Genomic DNA, 25,554 nt, shown 5'->3' with positions numbered 1-25,554 from the left:
GCGTAATAAGAAAAGCTCATTTCCAGCCCGGCTCCAACATCCAAGTAAAAAAATCAAGATTGTGGGGTTTGGAAGTTGCTCTTAAGTCTTTAAGTGTTTGACTGTGTTGAACATAAGCATTGGGGGGACCGTGACCCTAAAACCTCCCTCCCACCTCCGGCCTGTCAATGCATGCTCTGGCTCTCCGGAAGGTCAGCTCGAGGGGGAGCCAATCTGAGCGCCGCCGCCGCGATGCAGGGAGCCCTTCATTGATCCGCAGAACACTGAGAGACGCTGCTTTGTTACACAGGGTGGGGGCCACGAGACAATTGGCACTCTCTGCACCATGTGGACGGCCACCCAGGTCAACTGGCATCGGTTTGTCTCCCAGTAGTCGTGGCATTAGCTTTAGAAGTCGTAGGTGGAGATGGGGCCCAGAAGTGAGCACAGTCTGTTTGTATTCCACCCATAGCGGTGCTTACCAAGCTCTGACTGAACAATCACTGTTTAGGGGAAGGGTTCAGCCAACAATTTGTCGACCTAGCACATATTTACAGTTAGCGTGGAAGGGAACGAGAGTGAGCAGTTACCAGAATGCCGTTCTGCGGCCAGACTTTCACTGTTGTAGCGGGCGGTGCAATGCGGGCTCTACCCAGCATGCCTTTCAAAGCGCAACAGTTAATTGGGGCTCTCTCTCAATGCAGTCACTACACAGTGTACACATGACGTGCAGGTAAGATGATCGAGAGGATCAAAGGTCATATGTACACTCACATGCAGAATTATTTCATTTTTAAGTTTTGTGTAGGATGTTAAAGCGACGAGGAAGTGCAGCGTTTTAAGCCTGCAGTAACAAACAGACAGACGGTAGCGAAGATTACAAGCTAAAAAAATATATTTTGTAGACAGTAAACTTAATCTTTCTATGTATTTGTGGCACCCTGCTGTTCCTTATTTGATCACTTGATATCCTGGAAAAGATCTTTTAAATTAAAGCGGCAGTGCCTTCCTTTCCTCTCTTTTTTTCTTTTCTTCCGCAATACTTAGAAGATACTATTGTATTGTAGAAGAGGCAGAAACTCTACCAACATTAAGCCGAATGGACCAGAATGCAGTGCAGCTACAGACTTGTTTGGTTTTTAAGAACGTTGTCTTCCAATTCTACTAATCGAAGGCGGATTGACAAGCAAACATGAAATAAACCGCTTCATTATAATAACTCCTGAAACGCATCGTAGATTGATGTTGGATATCTAACAGCGTGGCAGCATCCGTGGGAAGATTTTAATTTTTTATCCCTTTTTAAAAAGAAAATCTCTTTTCACACCAAGAGCACCGAACCCCAAAAAACATCAGACGGCGTAGCAATTCACGCTGCGTGTGTAGGAAGACGGATGCGGAGAGCGACAATAAAAACCCCTTGAGATGTGGGGGATTGTATTGTTTGGAAGGTAGGGCCAAAGTGGGCCCATTAGAGCGCTGATATCTGCATATATTCAGCTATCCGAAAACATCCATTCACTCGGGGGCCAATCTGTGGATTGCGGCACCGTACGCCAGGCCCACGAGGGGAAAAAACCAACCATTAAGGGCCCTCTGAGCCGCGCTGCGAGCCGCGCCTCGTGTGTCCGCCGCTGCTTTGATTTGTCCGAAATATTATTGCGAGCGAGCGAGCTTTTATCGAATAAGGAGCCGCTCCGCTGGTGCGTGGGGGGGGATCAATAGGCAGTCTGTGTGTGTGTGTGTGTGTGTCTCTCTCTCTCTCCCTGCGACGGCTGAACGCCTGAGCGAAGCCCCCGGCCAGGGATGCAGCTCGGTGCCGTGCGCACAAACAAGTGGATTTATTTGCGCTTATAAGTACTTGCCACAACGTAAGTGTACTGCACACAGAGTTCCGCCTTGAAATCATTAGGGGCCGAGTCAGCAGCGCGGCGCTCCGCAGCTACAGCCCTGAGAGGACAATTGGGCTTATTCCAAGAGTCCGTAAACAGCCCTCCATTCGGTCGCTGTTAACGGCACAGTTTGTTCCATGTCGTTGATTCGGTTTGTTGGCCTGAACAAATGAGTGGAAATAATTTCTTTATCACAGGGTGTAGCGATGTACGTGTACAATATATTTTTGATAGAACGATTTAACACCAAAAAAGGAGCCAGGGATCCAAATTGAAGCAACAAAGCATCAGGACGGATCTCAAAGAGTTGCAACTAGTCGAGGCTCATCTGAGGCCACAATTTCAGGGGAGTAGTCACAGGACACCCATGTACACCTTGCATGAGCCACAATCCGTTACTGATCTACCCAGACTGTGCGTTTTGTTGCTTAGGACTCCGTCGGATTGTGTCCTCACGTCTGCTGAGATGGGTCGTATGCCTGCGGGACTGACAGGTGTTGATCTCCCTGTCTGTCCACGGCAAATCTTGCATGCCGCTGCACCAAATTGCACGATAATTTGCCCAAGGACCTGCTGTGGTTAGCGTTGTCCAACCCCCTTTATTGCATGTCAGATACCGCCGTGGACTCACAAGGATCCGTCTGCGCTACAATAGTTGTAGTTGTGCATTGCCCCACATAGCTGTGGTCTAAACTTTCCTTCACACACACACACACACACACACTCTTGAAACATCCTCCCATCTACTGCTAGTAGTAAAACAGGCCAAACCTCTTTTTTACCCCCCCTCTCCCCTAAAAGGTTTGAAGTTCATTTACAACACACAGCCAAACGGCGTCCAGCCTCTGGGCGGCTTTCCCGCTGACCACCGCGCACACACGCAGCACATCACAGCGAGGAGGTCAAACCCGTCCAACCGTCATAGCAGGCGTGCGAGGGGGAAGGGGAGGAGGAGAAGGAGGAGGAGGCGGGGGGCACCATTCCCTGACACCTTGGGGATCGTGGCACTCGGAGATAACATTAGGAAGACGGGGCCGTGTCGGCGTCGGGCAACGGCGCCGCAGCATCCTCGCGGTCTCAAACCGTCAAGACAGACACCCGGGTTATTTAAAGCAGAATGATTAATGTGCTGGGAAATGGCAAGCACCTGCCCGGACGCACTCCTGCAAACCTGCAAACGCGAGTGTGTGCGCGCGTGTGTTTACATGTGAGTGTATGTAGAGCAATTTTGCTTTTTTTCTTCATCTTTTTTTCTTCTTTTGTGTGCATTTTTTTCACACTGTGTGTGTGTGTGTGTGTGTGTGTGTTCGCACACATTGCGCTGACTGGGCCGGTGTGCTACGGTGGGCAATTAGAAAAAAACACCAGTGGCAAGGTGCACATTAATCATGTTCCTCAGCTGAAAGAGAGAAATGGGGCGGAGACGGGGGGGGGGTGTGAATAATGAGAGAGCGTGTCTGAGGTATTCAGAGCTGCTCGGTCGAGCCGCTTGCTCTCGACACGGTGTTGGAAGCGTTTATGAATATGCAAGGTCATGACAAAAGGGCCCCCGTATACACCGGGCAGAGGGAGCCAGGGTTTGATCTATCGGTACTTCCTCCACAGTGGGGGGACAACTTCAGCCAAGGAATGTGTCACGCTCTCATTGTTCCCTTTATCATGCGCAATGTTAATGCCCCGGGGGGGGGGGGGGGGGGCTAGGCTGACGTGTGGTTGGCCAGAAAAGAAGGTTCAGGTGAAAATATTTAGGCATCTAGTCTTCTAGCACGTCATCATTGTTCATTCACTGATTTCAAATTTCAATCAACTCAAGTTTTTCATTGGAAGACTTGGAGGCTTCATTTAATTAAGGTCAATAAAAGTAAAAAGATCCTCCCTCCCTGGAACCCAACCGATTGCCGCTGCAACTTTTAATCTGCCGCTGCCCGTGGACATCTACCGGATGGCTTGGTTCACAGCCGCGTCCTTTTTGGGTTAAACCTCAACAGCAATTTGAGAGACGCGTAAGCCGACTTGATTATAAAAAAAAGGACGCACAAGTTAAAACTTTCCTCTGAAAAAAGTAGGCAACTATATTCAAGCCTCTGCATCACCCGGCGTGTTGCTCCCTGGTTTCCAAGTGACAAAACTGGACCGTGTGTGTGTTTGTGTGTTTCCAAATTCCCTCTCTACGCGCATGATGCTGCGGTGCCCTCCAGCAAAGCCCTCGCGCCGCTGTTTTTTTTCCTCACGTGCACGCGGCGGACTCTCCCCACAGCCAACCTTTCAGGCCTGACGGCGTTTTCTCTCTGTGCTTCTGTCTTGCAGATGTATGATCGCTGATGAGGTAAGCACGCGACAACGCTGGCTCAGGAAATCTGCTTTTCCCAAGAAGAAGAACAACAACAGCAACAACAACATAAAAATAAATAAATAAAAAGGAGCCTGTGGCGTCTGTGCATGACTCCCAAATGAATTTGTCAGCCCCGTGCAGCGCTCCCGAGCGCCTAATCGCTTTTGACACCAGAATCATTCTGAGACCTTATTACTCTGGGGCCTTGCATCAGCTCGGCCGTCATATACAATTTGCCGCAGATTGTGGCGTCGTGCAATTGACTTGTCTCCCCCCCCCCCCCCCCTCGTTTGATTTTGGTCGCTCCAGATGGGTCTTGGGAAGACCGTGCAGGCCGTCGCCGTGGCGTACGCCTTCCGGCAGGAGTGGCCCCTCCTGGTGGTGGTGCCCTCGTCCCTGAGGTATCTGTGGATCGAGGAGCTGGAGCGGTGGATCCCCGAGCTGCAGCCGGGAGACATCAACCTGGTGGAGAACAAGAGCCACTCCATGTAGGTGTTAGTTTGGGTTAATGCTTCTCAACCCGTATACAGTGCACTTCTTCTTATCTCTGTTTTGGTCTCTAACATCAAGTATCTTTAGCTGCTAAATCACCCGCTAGTGAACATTAATTGTTCATTATGGTCATTATGAAGGCAAATCGGGTCCATGCTGATTTGGGCTGATTTGCCTCCATAGACGACTGTAGTGTGAAGGACTACAACATGCATCGAGTTTTGTAGAATTATAATCAAAATATAGCATTGGAATTTTGCCCTTGTGCTTCAGATAGACGATAGAATTGTAATCTGTGAACTTTACATTAGCTGTGGATATGTGTTTCCTTTAATGAAAGGCAAATATTAGCAAAGGATGAGCCCAGGCTACTGTCAAACTGCTTATTAAAGCTGCACATTGAGAGCCATAAAGTCAAACATTGAGGAAAATACACTTATAAATCCTGTTCATGCTGCATATATCTCTATTTTAGGTTAAAGGTCACAAATTATAAAAAACATTGAAGTGTGACAATATTAGTGTTTTGAGTTGAAACTAGTCTATCGTTTTTTTTCTTTTGTACTTAACACATAATAATCAATAATACATTTTAATTAATTCTTCTTGAACCCTTTGTGATATTAAGCATATAGGGACACATTTTGCACGTTTGTCTCGTGCCCGGGATCCAAACCGAGTGCATAATCCCGTGGATTATGTCCATCATACGCAGGATTATGTAAGTGAGAGGTCGCATCCAGCCCCTATTTGATGCCCTTATGTTGAGGTCAGAGTCTCTCACGAAAGCGATGGTAATACTCTCGAAGCGGTGTGACAAATATACACAAACACAAACACACACGCACACACAGCTGGTGATGGACGGAGAAGTCGCGGCTGACAATTTAATCTCGGCGTGTCCCCCGGCGCTGGGAGTGGGCCGGGACCCGGTGTTTGACAGCGCTGACGGACAAATCACGTCAATACCAGCGTCCACAATATTGAACAAGGGCCGAAATTCTTTTCCTCTGCGGGTGGGGAAGAAAAAACCCCCCCGCTGCTCTGGAGGAATGCGTCTCATTTTCACAGCTTTTAGTATTGATTGGGGTTTTGCCGTTGCACTAATACTTTTATTATCGTCTCAACTTTCCCCTAGTTCCCACTAGTTTAAAAAAATAAAATAAAATTCTCTTTTTGAATAAAACAAACTTTCTTTAACTGCGACTGAGGGGAAAAACAGAAGGAAAAAAAAATCTCCACCTTGCATCACTGCCGAGGCGCAAAAAGAAGTTGTGAAAGCCTTCTGGGGGGGAAACAGAAATGCGTCCTTGAACCGGGGATGTGTTAATGACTGTACGGTGAGGAGAGAGGCAGAGAATTATGCAGCACCTCCTCTCGGTGTTTTGACTCATTCGTTCTTCAGTAGAACTTGAATGGCACCTTAGGTGTATTTCATCGTTGGAGTTTGTGTGTGTGTGTGTGTGTGTGTGTGTGTGTGTGTGTGTGTGGAGACAAAGAATTGGAAGCTGACAGATGCTGGGGAGGTTTTAGTTTCTCATCCGAGTCCCCGTGAAGCCAAATTCCACCTTGCTCCGTTTGTTTGTTTATCTGCTTTTGTGTTCGGGGGGTGAGAGGGGGGGGGGGGCGGCGTGAACTCGGAAGAAATATTTAAACAAAATTGCAATACAGCCCAGGATGGATTTTTTTTAAGCACACATTACCTTTACCTTGAGGGCTACGCACTAGAGCAGATGTTGAGTTAGTATTTAGCTCTGCCCGTTGACACCCATTTGTCAGCGTTGGAGATGACTGCAGTGTGTCAGAGCCCGACGTCTCTTCATCCCTCTGCACCGCAGGGCTCCTCTTGTTGTCTTTTTAAAAGCTATTAAAAACACATCAGTGAGCCCCGCGGTTGCGTTTTTCCTTCACTAGGACGCCCGTGGGCACCGCGGTTCATTTTGACTCCATCTCAAAGACCTGACGTTCTGCCTTAAAAAGTGCTCTCCTCATCAAATGCGGATAAATCCGTGGCTGAAAATTGGCCCCAATCGATGCGTGGTTTTCCCTTCTTTGACTAGTGTTTGCTAGAAGCTAGCGTTTTGTAAACATCAAGTGCTAAGTATTTCAAGACGGGTTATTTGTCATGACAGTTTTATTTAAAGAATGCAATAACAATGAATTATTCCAGCTTCTCAAATTGGAATATTTTTTGTGTGTCCCTCCCTCCAGGGGCATCGCCAGCAGTAAGGTGACGGTGCTGGGCTACGGCCTGCTCACCACGGACGCGCGCCCCCTGGTGGACGCCCTGAGCCGGCAGCGCTTCGCCGTGGTCGTGGTGGACGAGTCGCACTACCTCAAGTCCAGAAACGCGGCGCGGACAAAGATTCTGGCGCCCCTGATTCAGGGCGCCAAGCGGGCCATCCTGCTCACCGGGACCCCGGCCCTGGGTCGGCCCGAAGAGGTAAGACACTATGATTAAATAGAATTCAGGTTGCCTATTATGGGAGTGAGCTTCTTCTTTTTTCATTTTTTCTCCCCCTGCAGTTTCAAAAGTCCTGATTCTTAACCCAGACTAATGAAGAAACATTAGTGACTCGCGGCTCTTCCGCGGCTCCTCACAAAGAGCCCTCTCTAAGCAGCAAAGGTAGATCGCCATGGCAACGTGCAGGTTGCGCTCTGATCCAGCACTCAAAAAGCCAATTAACTCTCCCCGGCATCACTTATCCTCCAGGATCCCGTGGTCTTATTTCAATAACCTTTTGTTGCGCAAAAACTTCATTGGCAAAGGCCGATATGAACAGACACCGCCCTGCAATAAATGAGACATGTAATAAAATGAGGCGCATGGGGAGGGAAGGGGGTGACTATTGAATTTTGAGACAATAAGAAGGGCTGCTCACAGGACAACGGCGTTTTGAGAGCGCCGGAGTCGTTCCCCATATCCGTAATGATTTATTATATCATTTTCATATATGGTGCTTCGACGTGGTGGATTGCAGCTGCATTCCATCACCGCAGTACGAAGTGTATGAAAATCTTTTCGGGGGCCTCAACGTGAGACGACGAATACTGTATCAGTAAGACGTACCGCATGTCCACTGGGCCCTAATGACGGGGAACTGATACAGCTCCATGCTGAGGCTTTTGCACGGTCGCTGCTTTCCCTCGAGGCCTCCCCCGGGAGCAGCATTAATTTGGGCTCCTGCGATGTTGTTTGTAATCTGCTTATGTTGGCCATAGTCAATAATGTGGCATAAGAAGTCAATTTATTTTCTCTGTTTACAAATAGTTTATTCAACCTGCATAATCTGAGCATGTAAAGTACGACAGAAACATATAGAAACTTAAAACCACTGGAAAAACCACACATCAAGGAGCAATAGAGCACAGGCAAGATAACGATTGTAGTTGGAGGACCTAGAACAATTAGCATTTGTCTATAAAAATTCAGGACAAAATATATATGATATTGAATAAGAATAATTCCCATAAAAGCGGAGAAAAGAAACCTCAGTCAACTAGTCAAAAACCAATCCACTTCCCCAGGACTACTCTTATTGGCGCACTGAAGTGACATCACCTTTTTCCCAACAGAAAAGCCCAACACTTTCTTTTCATTTAATTAATATTATATGAATATTATATTGCATAATTCTTAATGCCACACTTTGGTACATTTAGAGTCAGAATCTTAGTACCATACTGGTGTGAGATCATGACAAATATTTGATTAAATACAATTATTATAAATCTAAATAAAACTTATTTTAATCTGTCCCGGCAAAAACCAGTTTGCTAACTGAGTGATGGCGCTGAAAACCAACAACGTTACATGTCTGACATCATAGGTTCTGTGTTGACTACTTTTAAGTATCGTATGTGAGACGGAACTCAGACTCCTCTGTCATCAAAGTGCCACTTCGCTGCGAGGAAAACTTAATTATTGCCTCGACTCGATCATGATAATTAACTGCGATCGCAGGCAGCTAATTAATTCCAAAATGGAGCAAAGTTGGTGCCTGTAACAAATCTGGAGAAGGTGTGTCACGGAGACAGAGTGTGCATGAATAACACGTGTTATATACTGGGTGTGTGTGCGTGTGTGTGTGTGTGTGATACATGCTTTCCTGTCTTTGCCATCGCCTTGCAGTGTTGAGGTTATTTTTATTTTATTTTTTTTAGATATAATCTCTCTTCCCTCTCCCTGCCACTAGAATCTGAAAACCCAATATAACATTTTATCATCGGCAGCATGAACCTGATAAGCCCTGTCCCTGCCTCTGTGCCAGTCTCCCCGCTGCCATCATTACTCACTGTGGCTCTGACATTGAGTTAGCACACAGCTCGGGGCATGCTGCACCGTTCACAATGTGCCCTCATTCCACCCACCTATCATATCAACGGTGTGAGGGCGGGGGATGCAAAGTTCCCGTCGAACAAGCCCTGAGTTTAGAATGGCGCGCTCGCCGTGTTTGCTGCACGTTCCGATGGCCTCGCCGATGATGTCATTTCTTCAGAAACCGCTGCCGATTCGGCAAATTTGAGATGCCACACGAAGGAGTTTTTTTTTTTTTTTAACAATCCAAAGATTTTTGATTTTTTAAAATTTTAAAATTAATTCATTTACTTTCCTTTATTCCAAATCTGTTTCATTCTTTTAGTTTCGCCTTATCTTACTGCACTGGCGGTTTGACCTGGTTGGTTGGCCGGGCGCTAACACAAATAACCACTGTGCACGTTAATCCTACTCCTACTGAGAAGATTGATACTGCTTGGAGGCTAACGCTAAATACTTAGATACTGCCAGCAGCTGCCTACTTAGCTTTCCTTTTCACAGACTTAAGACTACTCAGATATATATATAATACTTCATATTATATTTTAAAAGTGTATATTGGTGGGTTAGCATGTTAGCTGCACTGGCTACAGGTCACAAGGGGACACATTGTTGGGTTAGCATGTTAGCTGCACTGGCTACAGGTCACAAGGGGACACTCACTTCACAGAAGAAAGCATGTCTCCTGTTGAGGTACAGTGTGTTTTAATCTTTGTTCAGCGTTTTTTATACAGACTCATATGAAAGAAGTATTAGGTTTTTTGCATTCGTTATGCGAGTTAGCAAACTATAGCCAAATGCTGCTAACATGAGCTACAACAAGTTAAGTTAAGTTAAGTTAATGGAAAGTGGCGTTTGGTAAAACACAGCAGTACAACATTATCTTTAGTGGAGAAGATTGGACAAGTTAGTTCACAGTTACACAGCAACAAAATATACAGCTAACATGAGCCACCATACGCTACTGGTTACTCCAGACCAAGAAAACCTGCAGCAGCAAAACTAAAAGAGTGAACTCGGTGGAGAAATATAAATGTATTTTCTTCAGGAATTCAACTCAATATCAAAAATCCCTTTGTCTGTGTCTTGTTGCTAACATAAGCTAAAACAAGCTACTGCAAATGTCGCAGACTATTTCAACTTTTGATTGGATGAACGTGTTCTTTCTGAAGTTATGTAACTTAGTATAATTTGAGTAAATTCAATAGATAAGATGACAAATCATTCTGTATTTCAAAAGCAAAGGAAGTAAGCAATATTGGGAGGGAAATATATGAGGGATTGAGATGGATTTTGCAATAAAAATGAGGTTATTTAAAAATGGGACTCGGTAAGATGATAAAACATTCTCCTTGACTAGTCTCTATCTCTTTTCCCCTTACACACACACACACACACACACACACACACACACACACACACACACACACACACACAGCCTCTGGTGGCTTTGGACAAACTTATTTTGCTATTAAGTGCCTTTTCCTGTCTTTGTATTTCACAGCTTTTCATGCAGATTGATGCCCTCTACCCCAAAAGGTTCGGAACCTGGACAGACTACGCCAAGAAATACTGCAACGCCCAATACAGGTGAGTCTTCAGCACAAACACACACACACACACACACACCAAGCCATAATGCGCCTTGTATAAACTGTTCCTTATATGTAGCGTAGCTTAATGCTACAATACATGTACCATGCTACTTGTTTGATATTTTTATCAGACAATTCGTGTAGCAGCTCCTTGGCTTTGCTTAAAATTTGTTGTTATAGATTGAGATTTGAATAAGCCAAGTAGTCCCAGGTTCATATTTAGTTCACCAAAAAAGGTGGATAAACTGTAAAACGTCTTAAATTGGCAAATCAAACCTAATTTTAATCCGTTCTTATTTATACACTTAGTTTTGTTGCTCAATTATATAACCAGACTTTCCAAAGGATCTCACCCACCCTTAAATCCCACTCTTTTCAAGTGTCTGCTGGGATGAGGTGAGCTGTGCCGAGTGGCGGTGCCGCTGAGTTGTGGTGGTTTTGTTGTCAGAGCCAGACCCTCACCGTATCCAAGCGGTAAATGCCAACCGGCTGCCAGTTGCCATTAACGATCAATTACGCGTGTGAACACACACATCAAGTGCATTGTCTTGGATGTCTATCAAAGTCGGCCCGCTCCGCTTTGGATGGGCCCGGCGGCGTTAATGATAACACATTGTATGCAATAGCGCTCGGCGTGGCACGTCAACACTCAAGGTAGTGTCACACGAGCAAAGCCTCCCTGTTCTCTTCATTGTGGCGCGTTGTGGGACGGAGAAGAGAAGGCGGTTCAAGTCCCCCCTCTGCGAAACAGAAGCAGAAACGTTGTTTCCCTTCCTCTCCTCTCAGCAACTGCACGTTAGGAAACCTGAAAGTGTGAAAACGGCGTGTTTTGGCATCGGCTGGTTAAGTTTGCCCACACTTCCAGCCAATGTGGCAGATGACGAGCCTTTTGTGCGGCGGGCCAGTTCTATTCTAAAAATCCGCTTGGCAGATAAAATTGTGAAAGTTGCCGGGCGCGTTTTTGGTTAAACCTGCTGCCTTGGCCATTAGACAAAATAGTTTCCTGCTCTGCAAAGTTGCCCTTAAGCAAAAGGCTTACCACACCCACCCCCACACTCACACACTCACACAACCACACCGACTGCTCCAGCAGAGCTTCTCGGCGGTACACGATGGAAAGCTGCTGCAGTGCCCGAGCAGCTCGCTAGTGGGAATGTTTTATATTTCCCATGTATTTAAACAAAAATAATAATAATTGCATGGCTATCAACATTTCCCCTCCCGTTTTTTTCCTCTCTCACAGGTACTTTGGGTCTCGCAGGCAGTGGGACTGTCGCGGGGCGTCCAACCTGGAGGAGCTGCACCGCCGGCTGAGCGAGATCATGATACGCCGCCTCAAGTCCGACGTGCTCAAGCAGCTGCCCCCCAAAGTCAGCCAGCGCATCCCCTTCGACCTGCCCAAGGAGGCCGCCAAGGTACACGTCAGGCGGCGGCGCGTGGCCTTTTCACGGCCAGTGGCCTCGCCGATGTTGTGTTCTCGGGCTGCAGCTAACAATTGTTTTTCATGACACACTAATCATTAGCTGATCGTTTTGTGAGAATGTCAGATAATAATTGGGTGCCGCTCGTAATTTCCCAGAGCCCAAGGTGACATTATCAAATGTCCAGCTTGGGAAACGACTCCAAACGTTTATTAACCATCAAAAATGGTTCCCAAATATTTTTTTCTCTGTCGATGGACTTAATGATTAATTGCTCGTGCTCGCACACACCCAATTGAATAAAAGCGTTGTGTCCAAATATTCAGTTGCGTGCCACGTCTCGATTAATGGAGATGAGGCAGATTCACGCTGTTGGGTAAAATTACATTCTGTTATCTCCAGGTTTGTGTATTTCCGACACATCGGGGGGTGATTTAAGATGATGTACAGAGACAATATTCTCCCGCTCATCATCTTTTTTATTCATTTTTTGCTGTTTTTCCTCTCAGCTGGTATAGCCAACTTGTCCCTTCTCCATTCTTAGAATTTGGAAAATGTTAATTTTCACCATTCTCTTCAGTCTGCTGTGTTTAAGGTCCATCTGACCCAAAGTGTTTTCTACAGAGATTTTCACTGTTTAACATTTGTAATATAAAATGTTTTTGTCTACATCAAGAGCAGGTTCTCTTAACAGAGTGCACTGCCGCCATGTTCTAAGCAAGCCCAGAACGGACAAACCAAACATCATGGCAGTTTTACATCACCTAACAGTCTGCGTAGATTTTAACATGTTTATAAAGGGCCTTAATCCTTCTTTAAGATTTTTTTATTTACTTAAGATTTTTGATAACCAGTTCGCAAAGCAGGTAATTTAAAGAGGTCACCTTAGGCGACTGGAAGTATTTTAATTACTGTTTTCTGATGGATTTTTTTCTGACTATCTGCATTACGGTTAAATAAGTTTCCTTTACCTGAGATGTGTGTGTGTGTGTTTGTGTGTGTGTGTGTGTGTGTGTGGTCCCTACCTGAGCACCTGTAGAGTGGATGCCATGTTTGGCGTGTGTTCTTTTGCCCCCCCCACCCCCCAACGTGGTTGCACCCTCTGCCTCCCACGCCGCGCTAAATGCATTAGCACACATGATTGCTATTGTGACCTGTGCACCCAGCTTCCACTCTCTATGCCGGGTCACCACTACAGCAGGGGGTCCAGAATGAGTGGGTGGGTGGGGGGGGGAGATCACTATAAGAGCTCTTCCATCCTCTAATCACGGCAGCGTGATAAGGAAGTAGCTTATTAACAGTCGGGCCGATCCTCAAATGTTAAAGCACGCTTTCACGTGTGGGCTCAGTACGCCGAGTGTTGCCGCATAGTGGCGAGCGTTTGATAACGTTGTCGTCTCGTGGTCGCTCTCGCTTTGCCGCGCTAGAGCATCGGCCGATAAACGAGCTGGCGGATCATTTGTCTTTGGTGGAAACAAAGAACGGCCGGCTTCCCTCGTCCGTTCGTCCGTCCCCGTTCAGCTCATGAGGCGCTGGTATTTGTCTCTTTTCCCTCGCTGCTTAATGGACGTTTTTTTTAAGGGAGGCGAAAGGGAAGTGTGAACCCAAAGCGAAGGCCATTGTGCCTCCCCACCAGAAAAGTGACACTTGAGCAATTCGGAACCTGAAAAGGCCGCCCGGGTGTCTTTACCCCCTCCAACAAAACGGTGTTTTTAATCACCGCCTTGCCCAGTGACGATATCTAGTGTTCAGCAGCTCCGCTCGCCCCTCGTCTCATTTTACTCCCTAATGACGGCTTTTATCTTCCGCCGCAGACACTTTATGCCCCGCCTGCCCTTTACGTTTTCATCTCTGGCCTTTTTGTCAGTGTTGGTCCAGTGAATATCATCAACAGCCGAGTGTTTTTCTCCCCATTCCTTGAATGTAAAATGTTTTAATTAGAGATAAACATTGGGCAACAGCCCATGCCACGTTAACGCTGCAGACATCTGAGGGACGTAAAGGAAATGCAGCTCGGCGCTTCTCGCAATGCTATACTGCAACCCCCCCCCCCCGCCCGTCCTTGATTTGACGAGGGTTCAAATTCGCTGAAATGCTAATTGGGGAAAAAGCCTCCATTTCGATTTCCATGTGCGCTCGCATTCATAAGCCATCTCCCCCCCCCCCCCCCCCCCCACTCACTCACTCACTCATCAGCCACCCTCCCTGTATGTATGTGCTCAACCACGCGCGGACCACCTCCTCCCTCAACACGCCATATGGCTTCGCAGTTTTTGCTTCATTTGAAATGCAGCGCTCCAACGAAACGTTCGTCAATGGAAATATGTTGAACACCCCCCCGCCCCCCCCCGCCCTTCAACACATTTCCATCCTGAATTCAGGCGGTTGTGAACAAAAGGCTCGAAATAACCTTTAATCACCAAGTGCTCTGAAGTGAGACAAAAAGAGAGGCAACGTTCCCCCTCATATTCCAACATAATACATTGCGTTCTAGGGAGAAAAAACAGTGCTCTCGTGTGCGTTTTTTGGGAAACCCATGCGGCTACACTGACAAATGTGCGGCTCTTTTCCGGAGGGGGGGGCAGCATACGCCGATCTCCGCCAGCCATTCTCCCCGCTGCGCTCCCCAAACTCGCGCCTTTAAATACTTCTTCGCCAATCACCTTGAGAGAGAGAGAGAGAGAGAGAGAATGAGCGTGCTAGGCGCTGCTTGATTTATCGTCCTGGCCCGGCTGCTTGTCCATCTTCGACCCCGGCTTGTCACACGCCGGCTATAATTGGGAGATACTCATGACCCACCTAGCTCAGCAGCCCAGGCAGGGGGAGGGAGGGTGGCATCCTTGGGAATTCTCCATCCCTCTCTATTTTCTCTCCCTCTTTCATTCTCTTCCAGGGAAAGTAGGACACCCGGCAGCACCATTAATTGTTTTGCCCTTTATATCGCAAAGAGAGAAAGAAAAAACACAGTAGAGAACAAGCGAGACGGAAAAAAGGTGTGAATGAAGAAATGAAGGATGCGGCCTCACCGTGTCCTCTCTCTCTCTCTCTCTCTCTCAGGAGGCCTCGGCCAGCTTCGCGGAGTGGGAGAAACTGATGAAGGGACTGGGGTCGGGGGACGTTGCCACGGACAACCCCTTCACTCAGGTCATGGGCCTGGTCACACAGATGTACAAGCAAACCGCGATCGCCAAGGTAAAGGGGGACCAGATGGTGCCTGTGTAGACCTTTTTTGAACCTCAGCCTTTGTCATTATATGGTATTCCTCTGAATCCTACAAACAGCTCTGCAGTGTGTGGGTTAAGAAACGCCAGGTTTGTCAGAGTTAAATAAGAGGCTTGATGCCACTCGCGTGACTCTGTGCTGAATATGAAGCTGGCTAGCTTAGCTTAGCACAAACGGCTACCCGAGTGGCTGCGAGAGTAGCATCAGTCCTGGTGTCTTTTTCCTTTAACCTAATGTGTTTCAGTGTGTTGGCTCGTTTAGTTTATATATATATATATATATAATCTTATCAAATATCAAATATGACTACATATGTAACAACCTCCTTTTAAAAGTTTTTAGTGAAGCTACCCTAGTCCCCACAAAGCTGTGAGAAAACAGACGCCATCAAATCCTTGGTGCAACGTTGCCTCACAGATGGAAGTGTGTGAACAGCCCCCAACAGTTAAAACACCCGGCTACATACATCACCTGCAACCGGTTAAATAGTCTCAAAATAGACATTAGAATGTTTTCATTTTTTTCTTTTGATGCTTCACGAGGTGTTGATATTGAATTGATATCGCGACATCGTGTTCAGAGCACTTGGCCAACCGCTTGGCGAGATCTCATGGGAAAGCATTGCCATGGTAACGGAGCCTAATCGTCACTGGTGAAAGCACTTAGACAAAGTAGGGAGTTATAGCTGAGGTATTATCTAGTTGCGTCCAGCCTGGCATGATTACACTTTACCTTAAAGTTACACACACCGCACTGAAAATAGCATCTCTGTGATGCTGTTGCCATGGGAACTCGGCCGGGCTCCGGGTTTGAAGCAACGGCTCGTTTTTAATGAGAGAGAAATAGGCGATGTGGGGAAGGTGGCTCGATGCACACGGTGTGAGGGGGGTCCGGGGTCAGAGGGCTGCTCCTCTTGCACCTGCTGTGGAATAAACATTCCCAACAAACACAGCAACCCCCTCGCCGAATCGTCTGCCATGTACAAGAGCCGAAGTTCCTCTCAATTAGCCCCCCCATTCTCCACCCCCCCCCCCCCCCCCCCCCCCTCCTCATTCCAGAGGTCAAGGAAGACCGGAGATAGCCTCCGAACGCAATCATCGACGCGCCGCTCGCTCAGCCTGCCTCCCAGCTTGGATCTTTTTTCGCGCTCGCTGTTGTTTGCTGATTGGATTTCTGCTCAGTTTAGCCTAACACTGGACCTCCTTTCATTACAAAGCCCCCTCCCACGCCACAACCCGCCCACCTCAAAGCCAATACTCCCCACCCAGTCTCATTTCCTCTCCTATTGTTTACTTCCCTATTTTTTTTATAGAGCTGGACATCCTTTCTACTTGAAAAAAGAAACTAAAAAACAAGCATTCTGTATTTCTTTCTTGCTTTTTTTCCCCTTTTACTTTTGCAGTATGATCAGAAAGCCTGGGATATGCTCGCAAATCTATGTCACTCTTGACGGGCACCACGGCCCCTGCATGACCACCGGCCTGCCAGTCCGCCCGGCGACGGCGCTGCCAAAACGCCTTTGGGGTATTTTTATTGCTTAACCCGCCAAGCATCTGCTCCCAATTACCCAGAGAGAGGACAGCTCTGATGCCGGACTTTAAAGCGATCTAACGGGGCCGCTTCAGACAGCCCGAGAACTTTGTGCACTAATTAAACTCTGCGGAAGGAAGCCCGGCGAAGCCGAACCGTCAGTAATGAGCCCCTCCCCCCCCCACCCCCCAGATCAGAACGGGGTCGGCATGCCCGGCGAGGAGATTCATTATTGGGCGCGTCGGCTAATTACCTGCAGGGCAAAGCGGAGGTTCACCCACCACAGCAGGTGTGATGGCAGCTGAGGTTTTCAGGTTGCAGGAATGTTGAGAGATTCACACTACGAAGACAGTGCCCCCCCCACCCCCACCCCAACATCCCAAAAAAGAAACCCTACTTGACTGGAATCAAAACTCCAAACTGCATTTCTCACCAATGTGGCCTATTCTGGGCCCTTCCGAGACGAGCCGAGCCCCCGGCCGCCCGATGACACGCTCGCTCAGCACACCCAGCAGGAAATGGCGAGGACAGGCCGCCGCGGCGCGATCGCTAATGGATACGAAGGGCCGCAGGGCGCAGTTAACTCACCGCCACCTCTTCTTTTTTTTTTAAGACCGTTCTGGCTGTCAATCACAATTGCGAGATCCGGTTGAATTAGCCGTGTGGTGTTTTCTTTTTTTTTCCAAGCATAAATCAATCAAGAAAAATACCAGGCATTAATAAAAATGGTGAACTATGAAACACTACTGTAAAGTGTACTTTTTAAGGGGCGCTTGCGAGGCATGAAAAAGGTCGAAATATTCTCGAAAAAACTGACGATAAATCAAATGTAGCGACATTTGAAAAAAAACAAAACGTCTATATTAAGTTGTTCCATTCCTCCCGTTGCCCGCGAAACAAAAGGTGACTTTTTATTGTGTCTGGCGACAAAGCGCACGCACAAATCACATCTCCAAGTTGTGAGTTATTGATTTGCCCACACTATCTGAGCTGACAATTCCAGCCCCCCCGCCCCTCCGAACTCCGGCCCCTGGCGCCTCCGCGAACTTGCTTTTAGAGTCCAGATCCGCGGCGTTCAATAGAGAATCGATCACGCAGAGAAGAAGGCTGCGGTGATTAATCGACCTCTTCTCTCATCCAGCCGATTGCTCAGTGCGTGCGGCCCGGCCAGCGAAGTGATGGATTCAGCAGCTCTCTTTCATCTGTGTCCATTTCGTGTGTGTGTGTGTGTGTGTGTGTGTGTGTGTGTGTGTGTGGGGGGGGGGGGGTCAGGCAGGAGCTGTGAAGGACTACATCAAGATGATGCTGGAGTCAGAGCAGCTGAAGTTCCTGGTGTTCGCCCACCACCTCACCATGCTGCAGGCCTGCACTGAGGCCGCCATCGAGGCCAAGGTAACCGCGGGCGCTCTGCAGGCAACCGGAGGTGTTGGGAGGCGACTGCGCACACACACACACACACACACACACACACATACTGAGGAGCAGCAGGTGTTGGCAGTCACTACTAGTTTGCGTGCAACACAACCAAAACGCTCCCTTTTAATTATGGAGTGCAATGTAGATAATGAGTTCTATATAGAGGCACAATCCTTCGTATTGTGTTAAACACCTCTGGAGCGAATCAATCGCAAATCATCTAAGATTAAATTATTTTTCCCTCGCTTAAAAAAAAACAAAACCTGTTTTTTTTCTGTTCTTCTTCTCCTCTTTTTGAAAGTAAACTTCCAGCACTGATCCCATGTGTCACAGGGGGGGTGGGGGGGGGGGGGGGGGGGGGGGGGGGGGTGGTTCGGTGAGGCGTCATCGCCGAACAGCGGTTTCTTTGTGTGATCGCACATTCGTCGCGCGCCGCTCCCTCTCCGGTGCACTCGCACTCGCCAATTAACGGGGACGCGGCTAAAAAGGGGAACGTGACGTTCTTCTCGCCTGTTGCCAGCTGGATGGGGGTGGGGGGGGTGGGGGGTGTTTTTAATGAAGTTGTGAATATGTTGAGTGTAATGAAAGAGCAGGTTTGACTTCAGAGTATTACTTTTTTTCTTCTCCCCTCTATGGCCTTGTTGCCGGAGCGAGACCTCCGTGCAGCCTCTCATCTTCATGGCCACTGCCGACCCGAAACCAAAAGAGCGCATCAGCGGCTCGGCAACTGTCAAGTTCAAGCAACTACTATTCCCTGAAAATGTAGTAAAGAAAAGAAGGAAAATCTGTTACCACCATCGCTGTCATTTGTTTCCAAACAGCTATTTTTAACATTTATTCCGTGCTTCTGTTCACGTTTTTTCCATTCCTCTTTCATTGAAATCTCCTGTATAAAATGGAGGTTAATGGAAAAAAGCTGCCGGGCTTTTAAATGTTCAGGCTTTGTTAGAAGCTCATCTGTCCATCCGGAGGTAGCTCCCCACAATACTTCATGCTTTATGGTCTGTTTGACTTTAAATGGACCATGATTTTTTTCATATGGCCATCAGGGTGAATAGAAGTTTTAACACACTGCCGCATTGGCTTCCCCCGTGAGGTTGCTGCCTGGTCTCGGTCAGTGATGAATAACCTATTTAACTTGGTCAGTCTGGCCTAGAAAACGTCTAGATTGTGTTTTAAAGGAAGAAATAAAACTGCTTTTCAAAGGAGATGAATCTCAAATCCCTCCCGAGAAGTAAACGTTGTGTCGCTGCAGGCCAGTTACATCCGCATCGACGGCAGCGTCCCGTCCTCCGAGCGAATCCAGCTGGTCCACAAGTTCCAGAGTGACCCGGAGGTGAGGGTGGCCATCCTCAGCATCCAGGCAGCCGGTCAGGTACACACACACACACACACACACACACACACTCTATGACTCAACTTCCTATCTTTTTTATCTGTTCCTCAAGTAGTCACAAATGAGTCTGGAATGGTGTTTTAAAGAGATGAATTTGAATATTCAGAAACACTTATGAGCACTCGGATGAACCCGTGCTTTCTACTTGGTACAATAAATAGTCTTCTCGTGCATGTTGGTAATAACGATGACGGCTCATGGTGGTACTGAATCCCAATCAAGGTTTGTGCAAGTAGAAATAAATGCCGAAAATATTTCTGCCTATGATCATAAACTTGACATTAATTATACTGGATGTGTGCATATGTTGCGCGTTCCAATCAAAGGAAGTAGGTGCTCAAAACCCTCTCGTACGGCAATTAGCTGCTAATATTCTAGTTATTAAAAAAAAAAAAGGATTTCACCAAATCACATTTCATTAGACGTGGGCTGGAGTGCTCCATCTGAGGTGAATGAGCTTTAATTTGTTTGAAGTGCGCTGTTATTAGTGTGCGTGTGTGTGTGTGTCCGTCCTTTACAGGGTTTGACCTTCACCGCGGCGAGCCACGTGGTGTTCGCCGAGCTCTACTGGAACCCCGGCCACATGAAGCAGGCGGAGGATCGAGCTCACCGCATCGGACAGAGCGCCTCGGTCAACGTGCACTACCTCATCGCCAAGGGCACCTTCGACACCGTCATGTGGTCCATGCTCAACAGGAAGGTGCTGTGTGGGGGGGAAGGGAGGGGAGTGCGGGGGGGGCGGCTTTGATTTGCTGCACATTCCAGCAATGAAGCTCATTTGAATGTTGCTGGAAACTATGTTGTCCCACTAAAAATTGATGAAATATCGAAAACATATTTCCGTCCAAATTCTGTCCAAAAAAATGTAATCCGTCATTCATTTAAGATGCAGTGTAAACATTTACAGTTAAACTGTAAAAATTATCGTTATTTTCGATGTCTCAAATCCGTCCACAGCAGTACTTTACTTAAGTCGCGTGAATACGATTTCTTCAAATACGATCTGACCACTCCCACATCAAACCACGCTGAATGCGCGATTAGTGGAAGAGAAATCCTTTTTAAAAGGGCCGGAGAGTTGGGGGAAGAAAAAGAATCAGGAGTGCTGAGCGTCCTCTCGTGTCCCACAGGAAACGGTGACCGGCAGCACCCTGAACGGCAGGAAGGAGTACCTGAAGGCGGACGAGGGCGACAAGGACAAGTGGGAGTTCCTCAACTTCGCCGACGCGTGGACGCCGAGCGAGATGGTGCTGCCGCTGGAGGGCGCCGCGGGCAAGGCCAAGGACGACTTGTTCTTCACTCACGTGAGTCCGCGTTCGGAGGACGTTTTTGCGTTATTTTATTAAGTCTGTGAGTTTGAAATCTGCGGGGTTTATTTAGATGTATATTTTGTTTTCGATGGATAGAGTAGCTGCTGTAAAGGGAAATAATAATCACCCAAGCACTTAAAACCCTTTCTCTCAAAGAAAATGCAAATTATGTTATAGATTTCAGCTGTGCAAAACATGGGAGCCATATTTGATCACTTTATGTCCTGAGTCTCCATGGCAGAACTTGGCCTCAGGACATTGTTCACCAAAAGGGGAAAATATTGCATTTTTGTGACAAATTATTTTTTTGGTGAAAAGTGAGATTTGGGTCCTTTTTTTCTGACCTCTCTCAGTTTGAGAGAGACAAGCAGCACGACATACGCTCCTTCTTGTCCCCGGGCGGCGGGACGGAGAAGAAGCGGAAGCGAAGGGACGACGAGGAGCCCTCTCCCTCCGTCTCCTCAGAGAGCGGCAGCAACTCTGGAACGAGAGGCGACGAAGGAGAGGCGTCCTGCTCCCTGGCCGACCTCTCGGACTTCTCCCCGCAGCTGAAGAGGCTCCGGACACCGCTGCGGGGTCGCGGGCGGCGCAGGTCGGCGGCGGCGGCTTGCATCGGCGCCCCGGGCCCCTCCATGGCCCCGCGGAGGCTGTCGGAGCCCCGCTGCGCCTTGCAGAAGTGGGGCTGCGCGGCCTGCACCTACTCCAACAGCGGCCTGCTGCCGTACTGCGAGATGTGCGAGTTCCCGCGCTCTCCCTCCGGGGTCCACTCAGGTAGGATCACCACCCAAATTCTAACAAATCCCATGTCAAACTGGATTCCATTAGGAAAGACGGGAAGGGGGGGGGGGGGAAGAAAAAAAAAAAAAAAGACATTTCCATCATCTTTGCATCTGACTGCAAAATCCAGCCAGCTCTTTATTTCCCTTTCTGTCAATATCAATCTCAGCAGTCTGTTGACATAATACTTTTGAACAGCATTACAGATTTCACCAGATGGAGACACGTGATAGCGGAAGACGAAGGCAGGCTTGCCAGAGTCTGAAATAGCTCTCCCTGGAGAATATTCCCTCTCCCTCTCTCTCTCTCTCTCTCTCTTGCAATGACAAGGACTCAGTATAATTCTCACCTGTCAAGCTGAAGTAGGGAGGGAGAAAGAGGGGGTGGGGGGGAGAGACCGATCCCTACCATCGCTGCGAATGTCTTCGCACAAAGTTGGGGAAAAGTTGACCTGGCTCCTGCTGATATCTCTGACAGCCTATAATTGTACCTTGCAAAGGGTTAGGGGGGGTCGTTTATACCTGCATTTCCTTAAAAGAAAAAAAAAATCAATTGCTATCAAAATGCTATGCAGGCTCGTTGTTTTTTTACTGCAAATTATTTTCCCCTGACTTTTTACAGTGGTGTTGCAACGCTCAGATAACACTTTGACCGCCTGAAAATCAAGTGTGTGTGTGTTTGTGAGGGGGTTAAATAACAAAAAGCACCAACAGTTGGCCAAGATGATTCATCAGACAAAGATAAAGACACGACCGGCTGGGACGGGGCATGTCAAGAGGAAATGGGGGGACTTCATGACGTCACACCTCATAACACGCCACCACACATATTTTTTGCACAGTTCTACAGGACGCAACTGTGGGAACTGTGTGCCCGTGGTTTTAAAAGGGTCATTATTCCTCCCGCCAACGCGCAAATCCGAGGTCTGTACTGAGTGGAGGCGTGCGGGGCAGATACGGGCCACGCTGAGGGCTGCGTCTGCAGCTCGGCCCGGTGGCAGGACGGCGGCGGCCTCCAAGCGCGCGCAGTTCAAACAGGCAGCTTCTCGGCCTTTTGAGCGAGGGAGAGGGAGCGGGAGGTGGGGGGGGGGAGGGGCGTGCTCGCCCACGCGCTCCCCCTCTTTCGCCCCTCTCGGTTCATTCTCTGCCGCAGCAGATGCTCGATAACTATTCAGCAATCACGCTCTCTTCTCTGAACGCCGCTCTGCATTCAGAGCGGCGGGGGCCGTGTCGGCTCGCTAGACGGGGAATTTAACGACCCGCTAAATTTGTAGATGACAGGCTGCGGCGAGTAAGTAACAACGGTATGCACGGAGACATCTCTCAACGTGGCACCGCGGTCCTCGGCTCGTGGCGCTGTAGGAAAAATAATCAGTTTCCGGGGGCCCCGACTGCTCGCCAGGAGAAATGTTACCCCTTCAAGAGCGGCCATCTCTCACACATGACGGCAATCACCGGCATCAAGACGTGCTGCCGAGATATGGCAGCCACATGACACAAAGTGAAGGCGTGAGAAGAGGCATCGCGCCGCCCGCGGATCTGAGCAGCGCGCCGGCCAAGCGGCAGCTGTAGAGGAAGAAAGAAGCAGTCGGCGTGCCGAAGGACATTAGTCAGTCGCACCGCGAGGCGCTTGTACCAGAATGAAATACTTTCTTGTTTATTTTTAATGGAACGTTCTCAATACCACCAAATGTCCAAGTGACAAATTCAGCGAACATGTATAGTTTCGGGGTGATGGGTTCAGGTGGAAATTCGGCAAATGACATCATGCTAGAAGAATTGAAGACCCAAAACTCGGCCTCCGCACATGTCAAGTAAAGCCACAGAAGATGTCTTAACAAGCAGCATTGACGATGAGGCGCAATCCTGGAACAGCTGCCGCATTTAGCGCAAACTTCCCTCAACCAAATGGAGAGCAGCTGCGGTTGGGCTTCACCACGACTCATTCATTTGGTCTCCATGTCCTGAGGCGGTTAGCGTTAGCCTTGCTAGGCTGCTAATGTGGGCGTGCTGACGTCTCTCACAGCTGGCGTCTGAGCGGGCGAACGCACTGGTTCATCCGCTCCGTGTACCTCTAACCCTTTTCTAGACATTGAGTGTAGGTCTTACTTCAGCCACGTGAACACCACTTTGGCACGTTGAGAAATCTTTTCCAGGCCCGTCGGGCCCACTGAGCCGGGGTTTAAACAGTGTTTTTAAAAAATGTTTATAAGGTCTAGTCTTCTTTATCTGGAGGCGTTGGCACTGTATTTCCTCTGCGGCAAGGAGGGGAACATACCAAATTACAACAGCCCTCATTAATTGGACACAAATTGAATCACTGTTGTGCCGTATCCCAGAGTAATCAAGAACCCGTTTTTTTTTTTTTAATCAAACTGTCACGCGTTATAAGCTCCTTTTTTATGTGACGGGGTCGGACATCTCGGGTGGCATCGGCAGAACTTTCTCTCCAGAAAGTGGATCCCGCCGTGCCGAGCGCTCTCTCTGGTTGAATCAGCGGTGTTGGGTTGCCTTTGTTTTGTTTTGTCAGGGCAGGAGAGCGTGGGCTCTGTTAAAATCCTACAGATCCTTCTTTTTTTTTCACCGGCACACGAGCAATCCGCAGAGCCCACGAGAAGAGGGCCGTTTGGTTATCCCACGGCTCTCCACACCGCTCGGCTAGCACTCGTCCCTCTCCAAATTCTTTTTTCCGCGTTAAACAACAAAGGCCAGTCATAACCATTTCATGTGAGGACAAAGTACTTTCCTTTCTTTTTTTTACCCTCTTTTTGTTTGCCACAGGCTGCAGCTGTTTGATTGCCCAAGAGCTGCAATAAAAGCTTGTTCCTGCTTTTATTCAACAGCTGAAAAAATATGCTCATACATAACAGAAAACAAGGATCAATACCATAACCCTACGGACATAAATGGGGTTCCTGATTGGTGGGGGGGGGGCTGTGGTAAAGTCGTGGCACAGCCTTGTAGGATTTCCAATGGTTAACGTCTTCCTCGGCGGGGACAGCTTAACACAAATTGAGCCGTCTCTCCGCGACCTCTCTCGGCTTGTTACCGGGGGGAGAAGGGGGGGGGGGGGTGCATCTGCGGGGCCAGGAGCCCAGAGACTCGGATGACATTTTCAGGGAGCCGACTGGAGGCTGGCCTTTTGAAGAAACGAGCCGCGGAGAGGCACGAGCACTAATTAGCCCTCTGCGTCTCACAACTTACCGTCTTGTTAGATTTCACACCTCAATCTCAACAAATACTGTAAGAGGATATGATTTATATTTAACTAGGAAAGTTTGGAGAGGGAGTATAAGAAAAAACGTGGCACTTTTCCATAAGAAGTTCTGTGAAGAAGACCGAAAGTGACATTTACATTGTGTTATAAATAATTGTCTTCACGCTTTGAGCAGCAAATCCAGTGCGTCAGCTTTACCTTGATGATAATACATCAGTAGTGTTGAACCCTCAGTTTGGGCGTCAGGACGCCACTTAAATTTAAAATGACATGCAGTCTATGAATGGCAACGGAATAATCCTCACGTCCCATTAACATTTTTGTGGCTTAAAATTCTGCCCGACCTTCACAAAATCAGTGGGAATGAAAACGACCCCAATGGTTGGAGAGCAGAACGTGGGGCTGATTTTTCTTTATAGAAGCCAGGTCTGTGATTGGCAATCCTCTATCGTCAGCTGCTGGAGCGTCAGCTGCTGGAGCGTCAGCTGCTGGAGCGTCACCACGGACGGACGCAGCGGTCGCCCATTATTTTCTTTAGGTTTAATTGCACATGATGCGGGCGGCCAATTAACAAAACAATGCGACACCAACGTAATCTACACCTCACGGCAAATTATATTGACTGTAGAGCTGAGGAAATAGGCGGCAGGAAGCGCGC

General features: G+C 48.1%; 1 protein-coding gene across 2 annotated transcripts in view; it reads left to right on the top strand.

Moving 5' to 3' along the window:
• The window catches only part of zranb3 (zinc finger, RAN-binding domain containing 3), a 51,504-nt gene that overhangs the window by 1,792 nt on the left and 24,158 nt on the right, over nt 1-25,554 (top strand). For both annotated transcript variants that reach the window (XM_037472761.2, XM_037472754.2), the window contains exons 3-13: nt 4,179-4,197; nt 4,513-4,691; nt 6,907-7,138; nt 10,518-10,603; nt 11,852-12,023; nt 15,087-15,221; nt 18,054-18,173; nt 19,453-19,572; nt 20,114-20,293; nt 20,724-20,897; nt 21,257-21,674. In XM_037472761.2, coding sequence (XP_037328658.2) covers nt 4,179-4,197; nt 4,513-4,691; nt 6,907-7,138; nt 10,518-10,603; nt 11,852-12,023; nt 15,087-15,221; nt 18,054-18,173; nt 19,453-19,572; nt 20,114-20,293; nt 20,724-20,897; nt 21,257-21,674 — 1,835 coding nt within the window. The remainder of the gene's footprint in view (nt 1-4,178; nt 4,198-4,512; nt 4,692-6,906; nt 7,139-10,517; nt 10,604-11,851; nt 12,024-15,086; nt 15,222-18,053; nt 18,174-19,452; nt 19,573-20,113; nt 20,294-20,723; nt 20,898-21,256; nt 21,675-25,554) is intronic.

This window comes from Pungitius pungitius, chromosome 3, assembly GCF_949316345.1.
Source record: "Pungitius pungitius chromosome 3, fPunPun2.1, whole genome shotgun sequence".
Classification (NCBI taxonomy): Eukaryota; Metazoa; Chordata; class Actinopteri; order Perciformes; family Gasterosteidae; genus Pungitius; species Pungitius pungitius.
The sequence above is the reverse complement of the archived record's forward strand: the minus strand, read 5'-3'. Positions and strand labels throughout refer to the sequence as shown.